A 20376-nucleotide genomic window follows, 5' to 3' on the forward strand; every position below is an offset into this window, starting at 1 on the left:
TATGTAAGATTGGCTAGCTTTTGCGCCTTAACTATCATTTCACTTTTCTGTGTTTTGAACATATTCCTACCATCATCTACCTTGATACCTAGGTATTTAATATTGCTTACTACTCTTATTCCCTCTATATTATCTGGTTTCTCCTTCATATTATATATAAGTACGCTACTTTTGTCTCTATTTATGTCTAAACCACACTGCTTTCCTATATCTATCACTTTCCTTATGTTTAATTCAGCATCCTCTATATTCTCAGCAAGCACTAGGACATCATCAGCAAAAAATACTACTACTAGCTTTATAATATCATTTTTAAAACCATTACCTTCCTTTTCTACTTTTTTTATAATCTGATAAGTAATTAATTTGAATAATGTTGTAGAGGCAGTACAGCCTTGCTTTATTCCACTACTTACGCTCAATTTTTGTTCTACTCTTTCCCCTATGTCTAACGTAGTCGAGTCTCCCACATACACTTCAGCTATAGAGTTAATTATACTAGTATGTACTTTGTATTGCTTTAATGTTTCTATCAGTGCTTCCCTTTTTATGGAATCGAAAGCTTTTTTGAAATCTAAAGAGGCCACTATGAGTTTTTTCTTATTTTTGAAAGTTTCTTCGACCATGTATTGTAAGATGAATATATTATCCTCAATCCTTCCTCCTTCTGTAAATCCCGCTTGACTATCCTCTATGGCATTATTACTTTTTAAATGCCTTTCTATTTCATCCTTGATAAAAGCCATGTATATTTTATATGATACATTTGTGAGAGCTATAGGTCTCAATTCCTTTGCTGTTGGCTTGTTTTTCTTTTTTAACATTTTTGTTCTGGATTCTTTCCAGCTTTTGGGTTTTTCTTTGCTGGCTAGTTCCTCTTTGTAGCAGTTCACTAGTGTATTCTTGCATATATCACTCATCATCATTGCTTTGTAGTAGTCTGGCTTTAGTCCATCTGGCCCAGCTGCTTTACCTTTCTTTAGACGTTTTAAGCATTTTTCTAATTTACCTTTACTCATTTCAGCGGCGGGCATGGGTTTAATTATTCCTTCGACATTAAGTACAGCATCGTAATGCTCCCTTAGATAACATTTAGTCATTCAATTCGTTCATGTGAATAAGTTAAGTTTAATTCATCATGCCAGAAGTGATGCTACAACATTAGATAAGGGATAAGTTAAAGTAATTTGAAATTAAATTATTTATTATATAAAATTTATACAAATAAACACATCAAAATTAAAGTCAACAAATTAATTTCCTTTTAAATCCCAAGATTTACTTGTTCCTTAAAACTGAAAGCCTTTAACTAAGTGCGTGAGAAAATTAATCCTTTCTAAAATAAATAACCGATGTCATTTGACTTCAGAATCATATATCTTGTGAAACTTAACAGAAAAAACATATCCTTGATAATTCTTCCTATTCTATCCCATGATTATTCAGTCCACTCCTCTTTTCCAGCGGGTTCTGTTTTCTGATGCAAATGCAGACCCTTTCCCAGTCTTCCGGCAATTCTCTGCTTCCAGTTTTTCTGAGTGTCCTCCACATTTTGGAAATCTTCACTCGCTTCTCTTTCTTCTTCTGCTTCACTTTCCGACGGATTTTCCTGTTCTTGTGAGGGGTTCTCCTTGGCGAATTCCTCCTGAAGATTCTTGTCCAATTTGGGAGTTTCTATCTGGCCATGCAGCCCATCACCCTGCAGTTCCACTTCCTTGGTTGTCCTTTTGTGGCCTTTATTCCTAAGATGTCTTATTTCTGCTCTAAGGTCATCAATCTTCCACTTTTGACGACTTATCTTATTATTCTTCTCTTCTATTACACCTTCTAGCTTCGCGTTTTCATTTAATTTGTCAATCTTCATCTTATTAAGAATCTCATTTTCCATTTTAAGCTGTATGATTTGTTCTCTCAGGTGATTTATCTCTCCAGTGCAGCCTAATTCGTACTGCTTCTCAAGATCTTGATTTTCTTTCATTAGTTCGTCCACACGATTTTTCAGGTTCCTGATTTCTTTTTCTGCATTGCTCTCCTGTCTGTTCCTTTCTTCCTTCAACTCATAAACTTTCCTTTCCTTATCCATAAGCTGTGTTTGCAGAAGGGTAATCTGGATGCCCAATTCATCGTTAGTCTTCTCCCTCAGCTGTACTTTTTCGTTCAAGTTTTCTAATTGACTGTTCATTTCTGCTCTCTCTACACTCTTCTTCTCCAGATTCACCTTCAGCTCTGCAATCTGCTTCTTGTGCTCTTTTAGCTTTTCGATGAGGCCATCTTTTTCTTCGATGCATTTATCAGCAACACTCCTCATTCTGCTTTCGTCTTTGTTCAGTTCAGAAACTTCTCTTTCCTTATCTAACAGCTGTGCTTGCAGATCGGCAATCTGGATGACTAATTCTCCGTTAGTGTCTTCAATCCGTTGCACCTTTTCCTTCAAGATGTTTTCTTGACCATTCAGGGCTGCTCTCTGTAGACTACGTTCCCTCAGTTCGATTTTCAACTCCTCAATCTGTTTCTCGTAGTCATTCAACTGCTGAGCCTGACGACGATCTTGTTCTTCAACGTTTGTTTCAACAGCGTTCTTCAAAGTTCTGAGTTCTTCTCTCATCTTCCTAATTTCAATTTGAACACCTGTTATCAGTGTTTGAATCTCTGCTGCTTGCATGAAGGGGACATTGTGCATGTGGATCGCTTCTAACTTCTCTTTCAGCATATCCACTTTATGGTTCAAGGCCGCTATTTCCAACCTCTCTCTATCTTGAAGTTTCCTCAATATCTCCTCGAGATGATGCTCATTGTCTTCTTTCTCTTTGCTGAAGCGAGCCATTTCTTGATGTTTTTCCAGTTGATTCTTCAAATCCAGAATCTCCTGCACGAGGGCAGCATTCTCCGCTCTCAGAGTTATGATGTTCTCATGAAGTTTGATGTTTTCCTCAATGTGTTTCTGGAGCAGTCGTCTGAATTCAGGAGGCTGGAGAGATTCCTTGATCGGGAACTGGTTGCATGATTTTTGCACTTGCATTTCCACAAGCTGATTTTGCAAAGCAGCATTTTCTTCAGCCAGATTTTCCAATTTCTTCTTCAGAGAAACTATGCTGTCAACAACAGATCTCCGCCTGAAGTCTCCCAGCAACAGCGGGGAAGGAAATTCCTTCTGCCACATCTGGTTCAGAAACCTCCACAGATTATCTAGGAATTCTTGATGCTCCGGTAATCCTGCCATTCTTCAATAGTTTCAACTTTTTCTTAGCTGCTTTGGTGAGCGTCTAAAAATTTCTTTCGTCTTGAAAGGAATTATGTTAGCTGTTCTTCAAAGCCTTATATACGATTTCATTCGGAAATAACATCGTGAAAATTAGTGGAATTATCTTTTAAGAAATTTAAATTGAAGAAATTTGAAGTTTTGTTTAATCATTCAAGAAAAATATTGAATTATAAAAACAGACTTTTCTTTGATTATTTCTGTCTGTTAATTGAAAATAATCCGGACTATTCTATCTAAAATCTTTTTACCTTTAATAACACTTCAGAATAGGTAAAGGCCCGTGCTGGCATAAGGCACCATTAATCTACACTAACAGTCTGCAAAGTGTTATTAGAACCAATGGCTCATAGGAGCTTTTTCTTGTTATTCTGGGAAATACTTTTCGTGGACCAGATTCTTCTTTTGAGCTATTTCGAGAAAACTATGTTTTTGAGATGACTCCTCTCACTACCAAATATTATTTGGAAACTGGGGTTGCAAACAGTTTCTTGACCAACACTTTCCTGATAGTTTCTTGGCAAGCTCTTTCACAACAGTTTGCAAACAATATCCTAACAGTTTTTTGGGAAATACTTTTCAAACAGTTCTTAGAGTTTCATGACTAACACTTTCATTACAGTTTCAGACAGCTTCTTGCCAAACGCTTTCCTAACAGTTTTCAAACACTCTCCAGACAATGTCTTTCCAAACAATTTGAAAACACTTTGTAGACTATTTCGTGGTAAACACTTCCCTAACAGTTTACAAACACATTCCAGACAGTTTCTTGGAAAACATTTTGCAAACAGTTTTCAAACAGTTTCTTGGCAAACACTTTCCTAATAGTTTACAGATAGATTTCTTGGCAAACACTTTCCAAACAGTTTCTTGGCGAATACTTTCCAAAGAGTCTAATGGTAAACAATTTGAAAGAGTTTCATGCCAAACACTTTTCAAATAGTTTCTTGGTAAACACTTTGAAAACAATTTCTTGGCAAACTCATTCCAAGCAATCTCTTTTTAAACAATTTGATAGAGTTACGCCCTAAACATTTTTAAAATAGTTTTATGGTAAACACTTTCCAAACAGTTTCTTGGCGAATACTTTCCAAACAGTCTAATGGTAAACAATTTGAAACAGTTCCGTGCCAAACACTTTTCAAATAGTTTCTTAGTGAACACTTTGAAAACAATTTCTTGACGGACACATTCCAAACAATCTCTTGGTAAACAGTTTGATGGAGTTACGTCCCAAACACTTTTCAAATAGTTTTATGGTCAAAACTTTGCAAACAATTTCTTGACAAACACATTCCAAACAATCTCTTGTTAAACAATTTGAAACATTTTCGTGCCAAACACTTTTCAAATAGTTTCTTGGTAAACACTTTGCAAACAATTTCTTGACAAACACATTCCAAACAATCTCTTGTTAAACAATTTGAAACAGTTTCGTGCCAAACACTTATCAAATAGTTTCTTGGTAAACACTTTGCAAACAATTTCTTGACGAACACATTCCAAACAATCTCTTGTTAAACAATTTGAAACAGTTTCGTGCCAAACACTTATCAAATAGTTTCTTGGTAAACACTTTGCAAACAATTTCTTTTCAAACACATTTCAAAGTTTCATGCCGATGATCACTTTACTCACTTCATCCACTTAGAGCCATCCTTTCTACATTTACTTCCTTAAAGTGCAATTATCCTTTCTACATTTACTTCCTTAAAGTAACATTATCCTTTCTACATTTACTTCCTTAAAGTATAATTATCCTTTCTACATTTACTTCCTTAAAGTACAATTATCCTTTCTACATTTACTTCCTTAAAGTACAATTATCCTTTCTACATTTACTTCCTTAAAGTACAATTATCCTTTTTACAATTACTTCCTTAAAGTACAAAATTATCCTTTTTACAATTACTTCCTTAAAGTACAATTATCCTTTCTACATTTACTTCCTTAAAGTACAATTATCCTTTTTACATTTACTTCCTTTAAGTTCAATTATCCTTTTTACATTTACTTCCTTAAAGTACAATTATCCTTTCTACATTTACTTCCTTAAAGTGCAATTATCCTTTTTACATTTACTTCCTTAAAGTACAATTATCCTTTCTACTTTTACTTCTTTAAAGTATAATTATCCTTTCTACATTTACTTCCTTAAAGTACAATTATCCTTTCTACATTTACTTCCTTAAAGTACAATTATCCTTTTTACAATTACTTCCTTAAAGTACAGTTATCCTTTCTACATTTACTTCCTTAAAGTGCAATTATCCTTTTTACAATTACTTCCTTAAAGTGCAATTATCCTTTTTACATTTACTTCCTTAAAGTACAATTATCCTTTCTACATTTACTTCCTTAAAGTACAATTATCCTTTCTACATTTACTTCCTTAAAGTACAATTATCCTTTCTACATTTACTTCCTTAAAGTAACATTATCCTTTCTACATTTACTTCCTTAAAGTACCATTATCCTTTCTACATTTACTTCCTTAAAGTACAATTATCCTTTCTACATTTACTTCCTTAAAGTAACATTATCCTTTCTACATTTACTTCCTTAAAGTACAATTATCCTTTCTACATTTACTTCCTTAAAGTAACATTATCCTTCCTACATTTACTTCCTTAAAGTACAATTATCCTTTCTACATTTACTTCCTTAAAGTACAATTATCCTTTTTACAATTACTTCCTTAAAGTGCAATTATCCATTCTACATTTACTTCCTTTAAGTACTGTACAATTATCCCTGCTTTACATGAAAATCATAATCTAGCCTCGAAAATTTAGTTTTAGAGGAATATAGCAACTTACATTGTAAGCTCCAATAAAAGTGTTGTGCTCAACTGTCTGTAGAAAAGATTAAAATAGCACGGCTTGAAATTGCCCGTAGAAAATATGGCTATGCTTCGTAAAAAAGATTATCACGAAAAAATAGTTTTGTTGTACTTTTGATTCTGATGTATTAATTAGTGTGATAAATTGCCTTTCCAAATGCTACATAGTGGCAATGGAATGCAAGCAAAATATGAGAAAAATATACTTGTTTGAAATCTTGCTTATCAATGCATGCACAAGATACTCAATTTGGTTGCTTTTAGATTAGAATTCTTTATAACTTATTGATTGCTCGTTCAAAGGAGTAAAGTGGCGAAGTGATGGGTAAAAATAGTGGTAAAATAGACAAAGTAAATGATTTATTTTCCTATATAAGATGCTAGAAAATTCCAGTTACCTGAACATTCAGGTTATAAGTATGTATGCTCCCCAGTTTATATCCTATAACATTTAGTCATTCAATTCGTTTATGTGAATAAATCAAGTTTAATTCATCATACCAGAAGTGATACTACAACAATAGATAAGGGACAAGTTAAAGTAATTTGAAATTAGATTTTTTATTATAATATAAAATTTATACAAATAAACAAATCAAAATTAGAGTCATCAACAAATTAATTTCCTTTTAAATCCCAAGATTTACTTGTTCCTTAAAACTAAAAGCCTTTAACTAAGTACGTGAGAAAATTAATCCTTTCTAAAAAAAAAAATAACCGATGATATTTGACTTCAGAATCATATATCTTGTGAAACTTAACAGAAAAAACATATCCTTGATAATTCTTCCTATTCTATCCCATGATTATTCAGTCCACTCCTCTTTTCCAGCGGGTTCTGTTTTCTGATGCAAATGCAGACCCTTTCCCAGTCTTCCGGCAATTCTCTGCTTCCATTTTTTCTGAGTGTCCTCCACATTTTGGAAATCTTCACTCGCTTCTGTTTCTTCATCTGCTTCACTTTCCGACGGATTTGCCTGTTCTTGTGAGGGGTTCTCCTTGGCGAATTCCTCCTGAAGATTCTTGTCCAATTTGGGAGTTTCTATCTGGCCATGCAGCCCATCATCCTGCAGTTCCATTTCCTTGGTTGTCCTTTTGTGGCCTTTATTCCTAAGATGTCTTATTTCTGCTCTAAGGTCATCAATCTTCCATTTTTGACGACTTATCTTATTATTCTTCTCTTCTATTACACCTTGTAGCTTCGCGTTTTCATTTAATTTGTCAATCTTCATCTTATTAAGAATCTCATTTTCCATTTTAAGCTGTATGATTTTTTCTCTCAGGTGATTTATCTCTCCAGTGCAGCCTAATTCGTACTGCTTCTCAAGATCTTGATTTTCTTTCATTAGTTCGTCCACACGATCTTTCAGGTTCCTGATTTCTTTTTCTGCATTACTCTCCTGTCTGTTCCTGTCTTCCTTCAACTCATGAACTTGCCTTTCCTTATCCATAACCTGTGTTTGCAGAAGGGCAATCTGGATACTCAATTCATGTTTAGTCTTCTCCATCAGTTTTACTTTTTCGTTCAAGTTTTCTATATGACCGTTCATTTCTGCTCTCTCTACACTCTTCTTCTCCAGATTCACCTTCAGCTCTGCAATCTGCTTCTTGTGCTCTTTTAGCTTTTCGATGAGGCCATCTTTTTCTTCGATGCATTTTTCAGCAACACTCCTCATTCTGCTTTCATCTTTGTTCAGTTCAGAAACTTGTCGTTCCTTATCTAACAGCTGTGCTTGCAGATCTGCAATCTGGATGACTAATTCTCCGTTAGTGTCTTCAATCCGTTGCACCTTTTCCTTCAAGATATTTTCTTGACCAATCAGGGCTGCTCTCTGTAGACTACGTTCCCTCACTTCGATTTTCAACTCCTCAATCTGTTTCCCGTAGTCATCCAACTGCTGAGCCTGACGACGATCTTGTTCTTCAACGTTTGTTTCAACAGCGTTCTTCAAAGTTCTGAGTTCTTCTCTCATCTTCCCAATTTCAATTTGAACACCTGTTATCAGTGTTTGAATCTCTGCTGCTTGCATGAAGGGGACATTGTGCATGTGGATCGCTTCTAACTTCTCTTTCAGCATATCCACTTTATGGTTCAAGGCCGCTATTTCCAACCTCTCTCTATCTTGAAGTTTCCTCAATAACTCCTCGAGATGATGCTCATTGTCTTCTTTCTCCTTGCTGAAGCGAGTCATTTCTTCATGCTTTTCCAGTTGATTCTTCAAATCCAGAATCTCCTGCATGAGGGCAGCATTCTCCGCTCTCAGAGTTATGATGTTCTCATGAAGTTTGATGTTTTCCTCAATGTGTTTCTGGAGCAGTCGTCTGAATTCAGGAGGCTGGAGAGATTGCTTGATCGGGAACTTGCATGATTTTTGCACTTGCATTTCTACAAGCTGCTTTTGCAAAGCAGCATTTTCTTCAGCCAGATTTTCCAATTTCTTCTTCAAAGAAACTATGCCGTCAACAACAGATCTCCGCCTGAAGTCTCCTAGCAACTGCGGGGAAGGAAATTCCTTCTGCCACATCTGCTTCAGAAACCTCCACAGATTATCTAGGAATTCTTGATGCTCCGCTAATCCTGCCATTCTTCAATAGTTTCAACTTTTTCTTAGCTGCTTTGGTGAGCGTCTAAAAATTTCTTTCGTCTTGAAAGGAATTATGTTAGCTGTTCTTCAAAGCCTTATATACGATTTCATTCGGAAATAACATCGTGAAAATTAGTAGAATTATCTTTTAAGAAATTTAAATTGAAGAAATTTGAAGTTTTGTTTAATCATTCTAGAAAAATATTGGATTATAAAAACAGACTTTTCTTTGAGTATTTCTGTCTCTGTTAATTGAAAATAATCCGGACCATTCTATCTAAAATCTTTTTACCTTTTATAACACTCCAGAATAGGTAAAGGCCCGTGCTGGCATAAGGCCTCATTACTCTACACTAACTGTCTGCGAAGTGTTTAGAACCAATGGCTCTTAGGAGCTTTTTCTTGTTATTCTGGGAAATACATTTCGTGGACCAGATTCTTCTGAGCTATTTCGAGAAAACTATATTTTTGAGCAGACTGCTCTCTCTACAAAATATATTTTGGAACTGGGGTTGCAAACAGTTTCTTGACCAACACTTTCCTGATAGTTTCTTGGCAAGCACTTTCACAACAGTTTGCAAACAATATCGTAACAGTTTCTTGGGAAATACTTTTCAAACAGTTCTTAGAGTTTCATGACTAACACTTTCATTACAGTTTCAGACAGCTTTTTGCCAAACGCTTTCCTAACAGTTTTCAAACACTTTCCAGACAATGTCTTTCCAAACAATTTGCAAACACTTTGTAGACTATTTCGTGGTAAACACTTCCCTAACAGTTTACAAACACATTCCAGACAGTTTCTTGGAAAACAACTTTCAAACAGTTTTCAAACAGTTTCTTGGCAAACACTTTCCTAATAGTTTACAGATAGATTTCTTGGCAAACACTTTCCAAACAGTTTCTTGGCGAATACTTTCCAAAGAGTCTAATGGTAAACAATTTGAAAGAGTTTCAAGCTAAACACTTTTCAAATAGTTTCTTGGTGAACACTTTGAAAACAATTTCTTGGCAAAATATATCCCAAACAATCTTTTGGTAAACAATTTGAAACAGTTTTGTGCCAAACTTCAAATAGTTGGTAAACACTTTGCAAACAGTTTCTTGTCAAACACATTCCACACAATCTCTTGGTAAAAACTTTGCAAACAATTTCTTGGCAAACTGATTTTAAACAATCTCTTGGTAAACAATTTGAACCATTTTCGTGCCAAACACTTTTCAAATGATTTCTTGGTAAACAATTTGAAAATAATTTCTTAGAAAACTTATTCCAAACAATCTTTTGGTAAAAAATTTGAAACAGTTTCGTGCCAAAACTTTTCAAATAGTTTATTGGTAAACACTGTAAAAAAAATTCTTGGCAAGAAACATTCCAAAAAATCTCTTGGTAAACAATTTGAAACAGTTTCGTGGAAGACACTTTTCTAATAGTTTCTTCGTAAACACTTTGCAAACAAATTTTTGGCAAACACATTCCAAATAATCTCTTGGTAAACAATTTGAAACATTTTGGTGCCACGAGCTTTTCAACTAGTTTCTTGGTAAACAATTTGCAAACAATTTCTTGGCAAAAACATTCCAAGGTTTCAGGCTGATGATCACTTTACTTTCTTCATCCACATACAGCCATCCTTTCTGTATTTACTCCCTAAAGTACAATTATCCTTTCTACATTTTCCTTCTTCAAGTACAATTATCCTTTCTACATTCACTTCCTTAAATTACAATTATCCTTGCTACCTTTACTTCATTAAAGTATTATTATCCTTTCTACATTTACTTCTTTAAAGTTTCATTATCCTTTTTACATTTACTTCCCTAAAGTACAATTATCCTTTCTACATTTACTTCCCTTAAAGTGCAATTATCCTTTCTATAGTTACTCTCCTTAAAGTAGAATTATCCTTTCAACAGTTACTTCCCTTAAAGTACAATTATCCTCTCTACAGTTAATTTCCTTAAATTACAATTATCCTTTCTACATTTACTTCCTTAAAGTACAATTATCCTTTCTAGATTTACTTCCCTTGAAGTAGAATTATCCTTTCTACAGTTACTTTCCTTTGAAGTACAATTATCCTTTCTACAGTTACTTCCCTTAAAGTACAATTATGCTTTTTACAGTTACTTCCCTTAAAGTACAATTATCCTTTCTACAGTTACTTTCCTTCAAGTACAATTATCCTTTCTACAGTTACTCTCCTTAAAGTACAATTATCCTTTCTACAGTTACTTTCCTTAAAGTACAATTATCCTTTTTACAGTTACTTCCCTTAAAGTACAATTATCCTTTCTTCAGTTACTTCCCTTAAAGTACAATTATCATTTCTACAGTTACTTCCCATAAATTACAATTATTCTTTTTACAGTTACTTCCTCTAAAGTACAATTAACCTTTCTACAGTTACTTCCCTTAAAGTACAATTATCCTTTTTACAGTTACTTCCCTTAATGTACAATTATCCTTTCTACAGTTACTTTCCTTAAAGTACAATTATCCTTTCTACAGTTACTTCCCATAAATTACAATTATTCTTTTTACAGTTACTTCCCTTAAAGTTCAAATATCCTTTCTATAGTTACTTCCCTTAAAATACAATTATCTTTTATGCTGCTACTCTCCTTAAAGTACAATTATCATTTCTACAGTTACTTTCCTTAAAGTGCAAATATCCTTTCTACAGTTACTTCCGTTAAAGTACAATTATTCTTTCTACAGTTACTTTCCTTAAAGTACAATTATCCTTTCTACAGTTACTTTCCTTAAAGTACAATTATTCTTTCTACAGTTACTTTCCTTAAAGTACAATTATCATTTCTACATTTACTTCCCTTAAAGTACAATTATCCTTTCTACAGTTACTTCCCTTAAAGTACAATTTTCCTTTCTACAGTTACTTCCTTTAAAGTACAGTTATTCTTTCTAGTTACTTTCCTTTAAGTACAATTATCCTTTCTACAGTTACTTTCCTTAAAGTACAATTATCTTTTCTGCTGCTACTCTCCTTAAAATAGAATTATCCTCTCTACAGTTACTTCCCTTAAAGTACAATTATCTTTTCTGCTGCTACTCTCCTTAAAGTACAATTATCCTTTCTACAGTTACTTTCCTTAAAGTACAATTATCCTTGCTTCACTTGAATATCATAATCTAACCTCGAAAATTTTGTTTCAGAGATATTTACAGCATAGATTGTAAGCTGTAAGAATGTGTTAAACCATTTTATCTTTGAACTGTTTGTAGAAAAGATAATAATAGAAACCTATTGCTTGAAATTGATCGAGGAAAATATGGCTATACTTCTTAAATAAATTATCACGAAAAAATTATAGTTTTGTATTACTTTTGATCTTGATGCATTAGTGAGGTAAAATGGCTTTATCAGTGCTACATAGTGGCAGTGGAACGTAAGAAAAATATGAGAAAAGTAAAATTCTTTTTGAGAACTTGCTTATCAATGCATGCATAAGATATTCAGTTTTGTATGCTTTTAGATTAGAATTGTTTATAACTTATTGATACTTCGTTCAAAGGAGTAAAATAGAGAAATGGTGGGTGAAAATAGTGATAAAATAGAGACGAAATGAATTATTTATTTTCTTATGTAAGATCTACCAGAAAACTTTGTTACCTGAACAAATAGGTTATAAGTATTTATGCTCCCCAGTTTATAGTCAATAATATTAAGTCATTCAATTCGATTATGTAAAAAAATTAAGTTTAATTCATCATGCGAGAAGTGATGCTACAACAATAGATAAGGGATAAGTTAAAGTAATTTGAAATTAAATTCTTTATTATATAAAATTTATACAAATAAACAAATCAAAATTAAAGTCATCAACAAATTAATTTCCTTTTAAATCCAAAGATTTACTTGTTCCTTAAAACTAAAATCCTTTAACTAAGTGCGTGAGAAAATTAATCCTTTCTAAAAAAATAACCGATGTCATTTGACTTCAGAATCATATATCTTGTGAAACTTAACAGAAAAAACATATCCTTGATAATTCTTCCTATTCTATCCCATGATTATTCAGTCCACTCCTCTTTTCCAGCGGGTTGTGTTTTCTGATGCAAATGCAGACCCTTTCCCAGTCTTCCGGCAATTCTCTGCTTCCATTTTTTCTGAGTGTCCTCCACATTTTGGAAATCTTCACTCGCTTCTGTTTCTTCATCTGCTTCACTTTCCGACAGATTTGCCTGTTCTTGTGAGGGGTTCTCCTTGGCGAATTCCTCCTGAAGATTCTTGTCCAATTTGGGAGTTTCTATCTGGCGATGCAGCCCATCACCCTGCAGTTCCACTTCCTTGGTTGTCCTTTTGTGGCCTTTATTCCTAAGATGTCTTATTTCTGCTCTAAGGTCATCAATCTTCCACTTCTGACGGCTTATCTTATTATTCTTCTCTTCTATTACACCTTCTAGCTTCGCGTTTTCATTTAATTTGTCAATCTTCAGCTTATTTATCCTCTCATTTTCCATTTTAAGCTGTATGATTTGTTCTCTCAGGTGATTTATCTCTCTAGTGCAGCCTAATTCGTACTGCTTCTCAAGATCTTGATTTTCTTTCAATAGTTCGTCCACACGATCTTTCAGGTTCCTGATTTCTTTTTCCGCATTGCTCTCCTGTCTGTTCCTTTCTTCCTTCAACTCATAAACTTTCCTTTCCTTATCCTTAAGCTGTGTTTGCAGAAGGGTAATCTGGATGCCCAATTCATCATTAGTCTTCTCCATCAGTTGTACCTTTTTGTTCAAGTTTTCTATTTGAGTGTTCAATTCTGCTCTCTCTCCACTCTTCTTCTCCAGATTCACCTTCAGCTCTGCAATCTGCTTCTCGTGCTCATTCAACTTTTTGATGAGGCCTTCTTTTTCTTCGATGAATTTTTCAGCAACACTCCTCATCTTGCTTTCATCTTTGTTCAGTTCAGAAACTTCTCGTTCCTTATCTAACAGCTGTGCTTGCAGATCGGCAATCTGGATGACTAATTCTCCATTAGTGTTTTCAATCCGTTGCACCTTTTCCTTCAAGATGTTTTCTTGACCAATCAGAGCTGCTCTCTGTAGACTACGTTCCCTCAGTTCGATTTTCAACTCCTCAATCTGTTTCTCGTTGTCATCTAACTGCTGAGCTTGACGCCGATCCTGTTTTTCAACATTTGTTCCAGCACCGTTCTTCAGAATTCCAAGTTCTTCTCTCATCTTCCCAATTTCAATTTGAACACCTATTATCACTGCTTGAATCTCTGCTGCTTGCATGAAGGAGACATTGTGCATGTGGATCGCTTCTAACTTCTCTTTCAGCATATCCACTTTATGGTTCAAGGCCGCTATTTCCAACCTCTCTCTATCTTCATGCTTCCTCAATATCTCCTTGAGATGATGATCATTGTCTTCTTTCTTCTTGCTGAAGCGAGCCATTTCTTCATGCTTTTCCAGTTGATTCTTCAAATCCAGAATCTCCTGCACGAGGGCAGCATTCTCCGCTCTCAGAGTTATGATGTTCTCATGAAGTTTGATGTTTTCCTCAATGTGTTTCTGGAGCAGTCGTCTGAATTCAGGAGGCTGGAGAGATTGCTTGATCGGGAACTGGTTGCATGATTTTTGCACTTGCATTTCCTGAAGCTGCTTTTGCAAAGCAGCATTTTCTTCAGTCAGATTTTCCAATTTCTTCTTCAAAGAAACTATGCCATCAACAACAGATCTCCGCCTGAAGTCTCTCAGCAACTGCGGGCAAGGAAATTCCTTCTGCCACATCTGGTTCAGAAACCTCCGCAGATTATCCAGGAATTCTTGATGCTCCGGTAATCCTGCCATTCTTCAATAGTTTCAACTGTTTCTTAGCTGCTTTGGTGAGCGTCTGAAAATTTCTTTCGTCTTGAAAGGAATTATGTTAGCTTCTCTCCAAAGCCTTATATACGATTTCATTCGGAAATTACGTCGTGAAAATTAGTAGAAATATCCTCTAAGAAATTTCAATCTAAGAAATTTGAAGTTTTGTTTAATTATTCTAAAAAAATATTGAATTATAAAAAAAGCCTTTATTTTGAGTATTTCTGTCTCTGTTAATTGAAAATAATCCGGACCATTCTATCTAAAATCTTTTTACCTTTAATAACACTTCTGATTGGGTAAAGGGCCTTGCTGGCATAAGGCCCAATTCATCTATACTTAGTGTTTGCAAAGTGTTATTAGAACCAATGGCTCATAGGAGCTTTTTCTTGTTATTCTGGGAAATACTTTTCGTGGACCAGATTCTTCTTTTGAGCTATTTCGAGAAAACTATGTTTTTGAGATGACTCCTCTCACTACCAAATATTATTTGGAAACTGGGGTTGCAAACAGTTTCTTGACAAACACTTTCTTGATAGTTTCTTGGCAAGCACTTTCACAACAGTTTGCAAACAATATCGTAACAGTTTCATGGAAAATACTTTTCAAACAGTTTGCAAACAGTTCTCAGAGTTTCTTGACTAACTTTTATAACTTTTCAGACAGCTTCTTGGCAAACACTTTCCTAACATTTTTCAAACACTTTCCAGACAATGTCTTAGCAAGCAATTTGTAAACTCTTCATAGACGATTTCTTGGCAATTACTTCCCTAACAGTTTACAAACACATTCCAGATAGTTTCTTGGCAAACATTTTGCAAACAGTTTTCAAACAGTTTCTTGGCAAACACTTTCCTAATAGTTTACAGATTGATTTCTTGGCAAACATTTTCCAAACAGTTTCTTGGCGAATACTTTTCAAACAGTCTAATGGAAACATTTTGAAAGAGTTTCATGCCAAACACTTGGCGAACACATTCCAAACAATATCTTGATAGACAATTTGAAACAGCTCCGTGCCAAACACTTTTCAAATAGTTTCTTGGCAAACATTTTGAAAACAATTCATTGGCAAAATACATTCCAAACAATCTCTAAGTAAACAATATGAAACAGTTCCGTGCCAAACACCTTTCAAACAGTTTCTTGGTAAACACTTTGAAAACAATTTATTGGCAAAATATATTCCAAACAATCTCTTGGTAAATAATATGAAACTATTTCGTGCCAAACACTTTCCAAATAGCTTCTTGGTAAACACTTTGCAAACAATTTCTTGGCAAACTCATTCCAAACAATTTCTTGGCAAACTCATTCCAAAAAATTTCTTGGTAAACACTGCAAATAATTTCTTGGCAAACTCATTCAAAACAATTTCTTGGTAAAAACTGCAAACAATTTCTTGGCAAACTCATTCCAAACAATCTTTTGGTAAACAATTTGAAACATTTTCGTGCCAAACACTTTTCAAATAGTTTCTTGGTAAACACTTTGCAAACAATTTCTTGGCAAAAAACATTCCAAACAATTTGAATCAGTTTTGTGGCAAACACTTTCAAATATTTTCTTGGTAAACACTTTGCAAACAATTTCTTGGAAAAATCATTTCAAAGTTTCATGCCGATGATCACTTTACTCACTTCATCCACATACAGCCACCATTTCTATATTTACTTCCTTAAAGTACAATTATCCTTTCTATATTTACTTCCTTAAAGTATGATTATCATTTCTACATTTACTTCCTTAAAGTAACATTATCCTTTCTACATTTACTTCTTTAAAATACAATTATCTTTTCTACATTTACTTCCTTAAAGTGCAATTATCCTTTCTACATTTACTTCCTTAAAGTACAATTATCCTTTCTACATTTACTTCCTTAAAGTACAATTATCCTTTCTACATTTACTTCTTCATAGTACAATTATCCTTTCTACCTTTACTTCCTTATAGTACAATTATCCTTTCTACATTTACTTCTTCATAGTACAATTATCCTTTTTACAATTACTTCCCTAAAGTGCAATTATCCTTTCTACATTTACTTCCCTAAAGTACCATTATCCCTGCTTTACATGAAAATCATAATCTAGCCTCGAAAATTTAGTTTAAAAGGAATATAGCAACTTACATTGTGAGCTCCAATAAAAGTGTTGTGCTCAACTGGCTGTAGAAAAGATTGAAATAAAATTGCCCGGCTTGAAATTGCCCGTAGAAAATATGGCTATGCTTCTTAAAAAAATGATCACGAGAAAATATTATAGTTTTGTTGTACTTTTGATTCTGATGTATTAATTAGTGTGATAAATTGCCTTTCCAAATGCTACATAGTGACAATGGAACGCAAGAAAAATATGAGAAAAATATACTTGTTTGAAATCTTACTTATCAATGCATGCACAAGATACTCAATTTGGTTGCTTTTTTATTAGAATTGTTTATAACTTATTGATTGCTCGTTCAAAGCAGTAAAGTGGCGAAGTGATGGGTAAAAATAGTGGTAAAATAGACAAAGTAAATGATTTATTTTCCTATATAAGATGCTAGAAAACTTATAGTTACCTGAACATTCAGGTATTAAGTATTTATGCTCCCCAGTTTATATCCTATAACATTTAGTCATTCAATTCGTTTATGTGAATAAATTAAGTTTAATTCATCATGCCAGAAGTGATGCTACAACAATAGATGAGGGATAAGTTAAAGTAATTTTAGATTAAATTCTTTATTATATAAAATTTTTACAAATAAACACATCAAAATTAAAGTCAACAACAAATTAATTTCCTTTTAAATCCCAAGATTTACTTGTTCCTTAAAAATAAAGGCCTTTAACTAAGTGCGTGTAATCCTTTCTAAAAAAAAAAAAAAAAAAATAACTGATGTCATTTGACTTCTGAATCATACATCTTGTGAAAAAACAGAAAAACATATCCTTGACAATTCTTCCTATTCTATCCCATGATTATTCAGTCCACTCCTCTTTTCCAGCGGGTTCTGTTTTCTGGTGCAAATGCAGACCCTTTCCCAGTCTTCCGGCAATTCTCTGCTTCCATTTTTTCTGAGTGTCCTCCACATTTTGGAAATCTTCACTCGCTTCTGTTTCTTCATCTGCTTCACTTTCCGACGGATCTGCCTGCTCTTGTGAGGGGTTCTCCTTGGCAAATTCTTCCTGAAGATTCTTGTCCAATTTGGGAGTTTCTATCTGGCCATGCAGCCCATCACCCTGCAGTTCCACTTCCTTGGTTGTCCTTTTGTGGCCATCATTCTTGTGATGTCTTATTTTTGCTCTAAGGTCATCAATCTTCCATTTTTGACGGCTTATCTTATTATTCTTCTCTTCTATTACACCTTGTAGCCTCGCGTTTTCATTTAATTTGTCAATCTTCATCTTATTGAGAATCTCATTTTCCATTTTAAGCTGTATGATTTGTTCTCTCAGGTGATTTATCTCTTCAGTGCAGCCTAATTCGTACTGCTTCTCAAGACCTTCATTTTCTTTCATTAGTTCGTCCACACGATCTTTCAGGTTCCTGATTTCTTTTTCTGCATTGCTCTCCTGTCTGTTCCTTTCTTCCTTCAACTCATAAACTTGCCTTTCCTTATCCATAAGCTGTGTTTGCAGAAGGGCAATCTGGATGCCCAATTCATTGTTAGTCTTCTCCATCAGTTGTACTTTTTCGTTCAAGTTTTCTATTTGACTGTTCATTTCTGCTGTCTCTACACGCTTCTTCTCCAGATTCACCTTCAGCTCTGCAATCTGCTTCTTGTGCTCTTTTAGCTTTTCGATGAGGCCATCTTTTTCTTCGATGCATTTTTCAGCAACACTCCTCATTCTGCTTTCATCTTTGTTCAGTTCAGAAACTTCTCTTTCCTTATCTAACAGCTGTGCTTGCAGATCTGCAATCTGGATGACTAAATCCCCGTTAGTGTCTTCAATCCGTTGCACCTTTTCCTTCAAGATGTTTTCTTGACCATTCAGGGCTGCTCTCTGTAGACTACGTTCCCTCAGTTCGATTTTCAACTCCTCAATCTGTTTCTCGTAGTCATCTAACTGCTGAGCTTGACGCCGATCCTGTTTTTCAACATTTGTTTCAGCACCGTTCTTCAGAATTATGAGTTCTTCTCTCATCTTCCCAATTTCAATTTGAACACCTGTTATCAGTGTTTGAATCTTCGCTGCTTGCATGAAGGGGACATTGTGCATGTGGATCGCTTCTAACTTCTCTTTCAGCATATCCACTTTATGGTTCAAGGCCGCTATTTCCAACCTCTCTCTATCTTCGACTTTCCTCAATAACTCCTCGAGATGATGCTCATTGTCTTCTTTCTTCTTGCTGAAGCGAGCTATTTCTTCATGCTTTTCCAGTTGATTCTTCAAATCCCGAATCTCCTGGATGAGCGCAGTATTCTCCGCTCTCAGAGTTATGATGTTTTCATGAAGTTTGATGTTTTCCTCAATATGTTTCTGGAGCAGTCGTCTGAATTCAGGAGGCTGGAGAGATTGTTTGATCGGGAACTGGTTGCATGATTTTTGCACTTGCATTTCCAAAAGCTGCTTTTGCAAAGCAGCATTTTCTTCTGCCAGATTTTCCAATTTCTTCTTCAAAGAAACTATGCCGTCAACAACAGATCTCCGCCTGAAGTCTCCCAGCAACAGCGGGGAAGGAAATTCCTTCTGCCACATCTGGTTCAGAAACCTCCACAGATTATCTAGGAATTCTTGATGCTCCGGTAATCCTGCCATTCTTCAATAGTTTCAACTGTTTCTTAGCTGCTTTGGTGAGCGTCTAAAAATTTCTTTCGTCTTGAAAGGAATTATGTTAGCTGTTCTCCAAAGCCTTATATACGATTTCATTCGGAAATTACGTCGTGAAAATTAGTAGAAATATCCTCTAAGGAATTTACATCGCCGAAATTTGAAGATTTGTTTTATTAATCGAAAATTATATTGAATTATGAAAAAAAGAGTTTTCATTAGTATTTCGGTCTTTGTTAGATCGAAATAATCCGAAGGCCTATATCATTGCATCTAAAATCCTTTTACTTTTAATAACACTTCTGATTGGGTAGAGGTCTGTTCTTAAATAAGTCACCATTAATCTACACTAACTGTCAGCAGAGGGTTATTAGAATTAATGGCTTATAGGAGCCACCTCTAGTTATTCTGGGAAATACTTTTCGTTGGGCTGGTTCCTCTCAGTACAAAATATTATTTGGAAACAAAGTTTCCAAACAGTTCTTGACATACACTTTCCTATTAGTTTGCAAACGCTCTCCGGACAGTTTCTTGATAAACACATTTACTTAAAGTTTGCTGACAGTTTTTTTGGCAAACTCTTTCCTAATAGTTTGCAAACTCTTTCCTGACAGGTTCTTAACTAACATTTTACGAACAGTTTGCAGACAGATTCTTGACAAACACTCTCCTGACAGGTTCTTGACAAACACTTTACGAACAGTTTGCAGACAGAATCTTGACAAACACTTTCCTGACAGTTTCTTGACAAACACTTTACGAACAGTTTGCAGTCAGATTCTTGACAAATACTTTCCTTACAGTTCACAAACACTTTACTTACCGTTTACAAAAAGTTTCCAGACAGTATTTTTTTTGGCAGACAATTTGCAAGCGGCTTCAAGACAGTTTCTTGACAAACAGGTTGCAGATAGTTTTTTTTGCCACACGCATCCAAACAGTTTCTTCACAAACACTTTCCAAACAGTCTCTTGGTAAACATTTTCCATATAATTTCTTGGTAAACACTTTCCAGATAGTTTCTTGGTAAATTCTTTCCAGATAGTTTCTTGGCAAATATTTTCCAGACAGTTTATTGGTAAACTCTTTCCAGAC

General features: G+C 34.5%; 4 protein-coding genes across 4 annotated transcripts; all 4 read right to left on the reverse strand.

Moving 5' to 3' along the window:
• Positions 1 to 1438: 1438 nt before the first annotated feature.
• LOC137615063 (uncharacterized) lies at positions 1439 to 3220 on the reverse strand. The gene has a single exon (XM_068344695.1). It carries the CDS (start codon positions 3218 to 3220, stop codon positions 1439 to 1441), a length of 1782 nt encoding a protein of 593 aa, XP_068200796.1.
• Positions 3221 to 6776: 3556 nt separating this feature from the next.
• On the reverse strand, positions 6777 to 8765 carry LOC137615417 (uncharacterized). Its single transcript, XM_068345287.1, has one exon. It carries the CDS (start codon positions 8684 to 8686, stop codon positions 6908 to 6910), a length of 1779 nt encoding a protein of 592 aa, XP_068201388.1. The 5' UTR covers positions 8687 to 8765; the 3' UTR covers positions 6777 to 6907.
• Positions 8766 to 12722: 3957 nt separating this feature from the next.
• On the reverse strand, positions 12723 to 14504 carry LOC137615064 (uncharacterized). Its single transcript, XM_068344697.1, has one exon. It carries the CDS (start codon positions 14502 to 14504, stop codon positions 12723 to 12725), a length of 1782 nt encoding a protein of 593 aa, XP_068200798.1.
• A 2983-nt stretch (positions 14505 to 17487) lies between these two features.
• Positions 17488 to 19269, reverse strand: LOC137615065 (uncharacterized). The gene has a single exon (XM_068344698.1). The coding sequence runs from the start codon at positions 19267 to 19269 to the stop codon at positions 17488 to 17490; it is 1782 nt and encodes a 593-aa protein (XP_068200799.1).
• Between the last annotated feature and the right edge of the window lie 1107 nt (positions 19270 to 20376).

Source organism: Palaemon carinicauda, chromosome 21, assembly GCF_036898095.1.
Source record: "Palaemon carinicauda isolate YSFRI2023 chromosome 21, ASM3689809v2, whole genome shotgun sequence".
Lineage (NCBI taxonomy): Eukaryota > Metazoa > Arthropoda > Malacostraca > Decapoda > Palaemonidae > Palaemon > Palaemon carinicauda.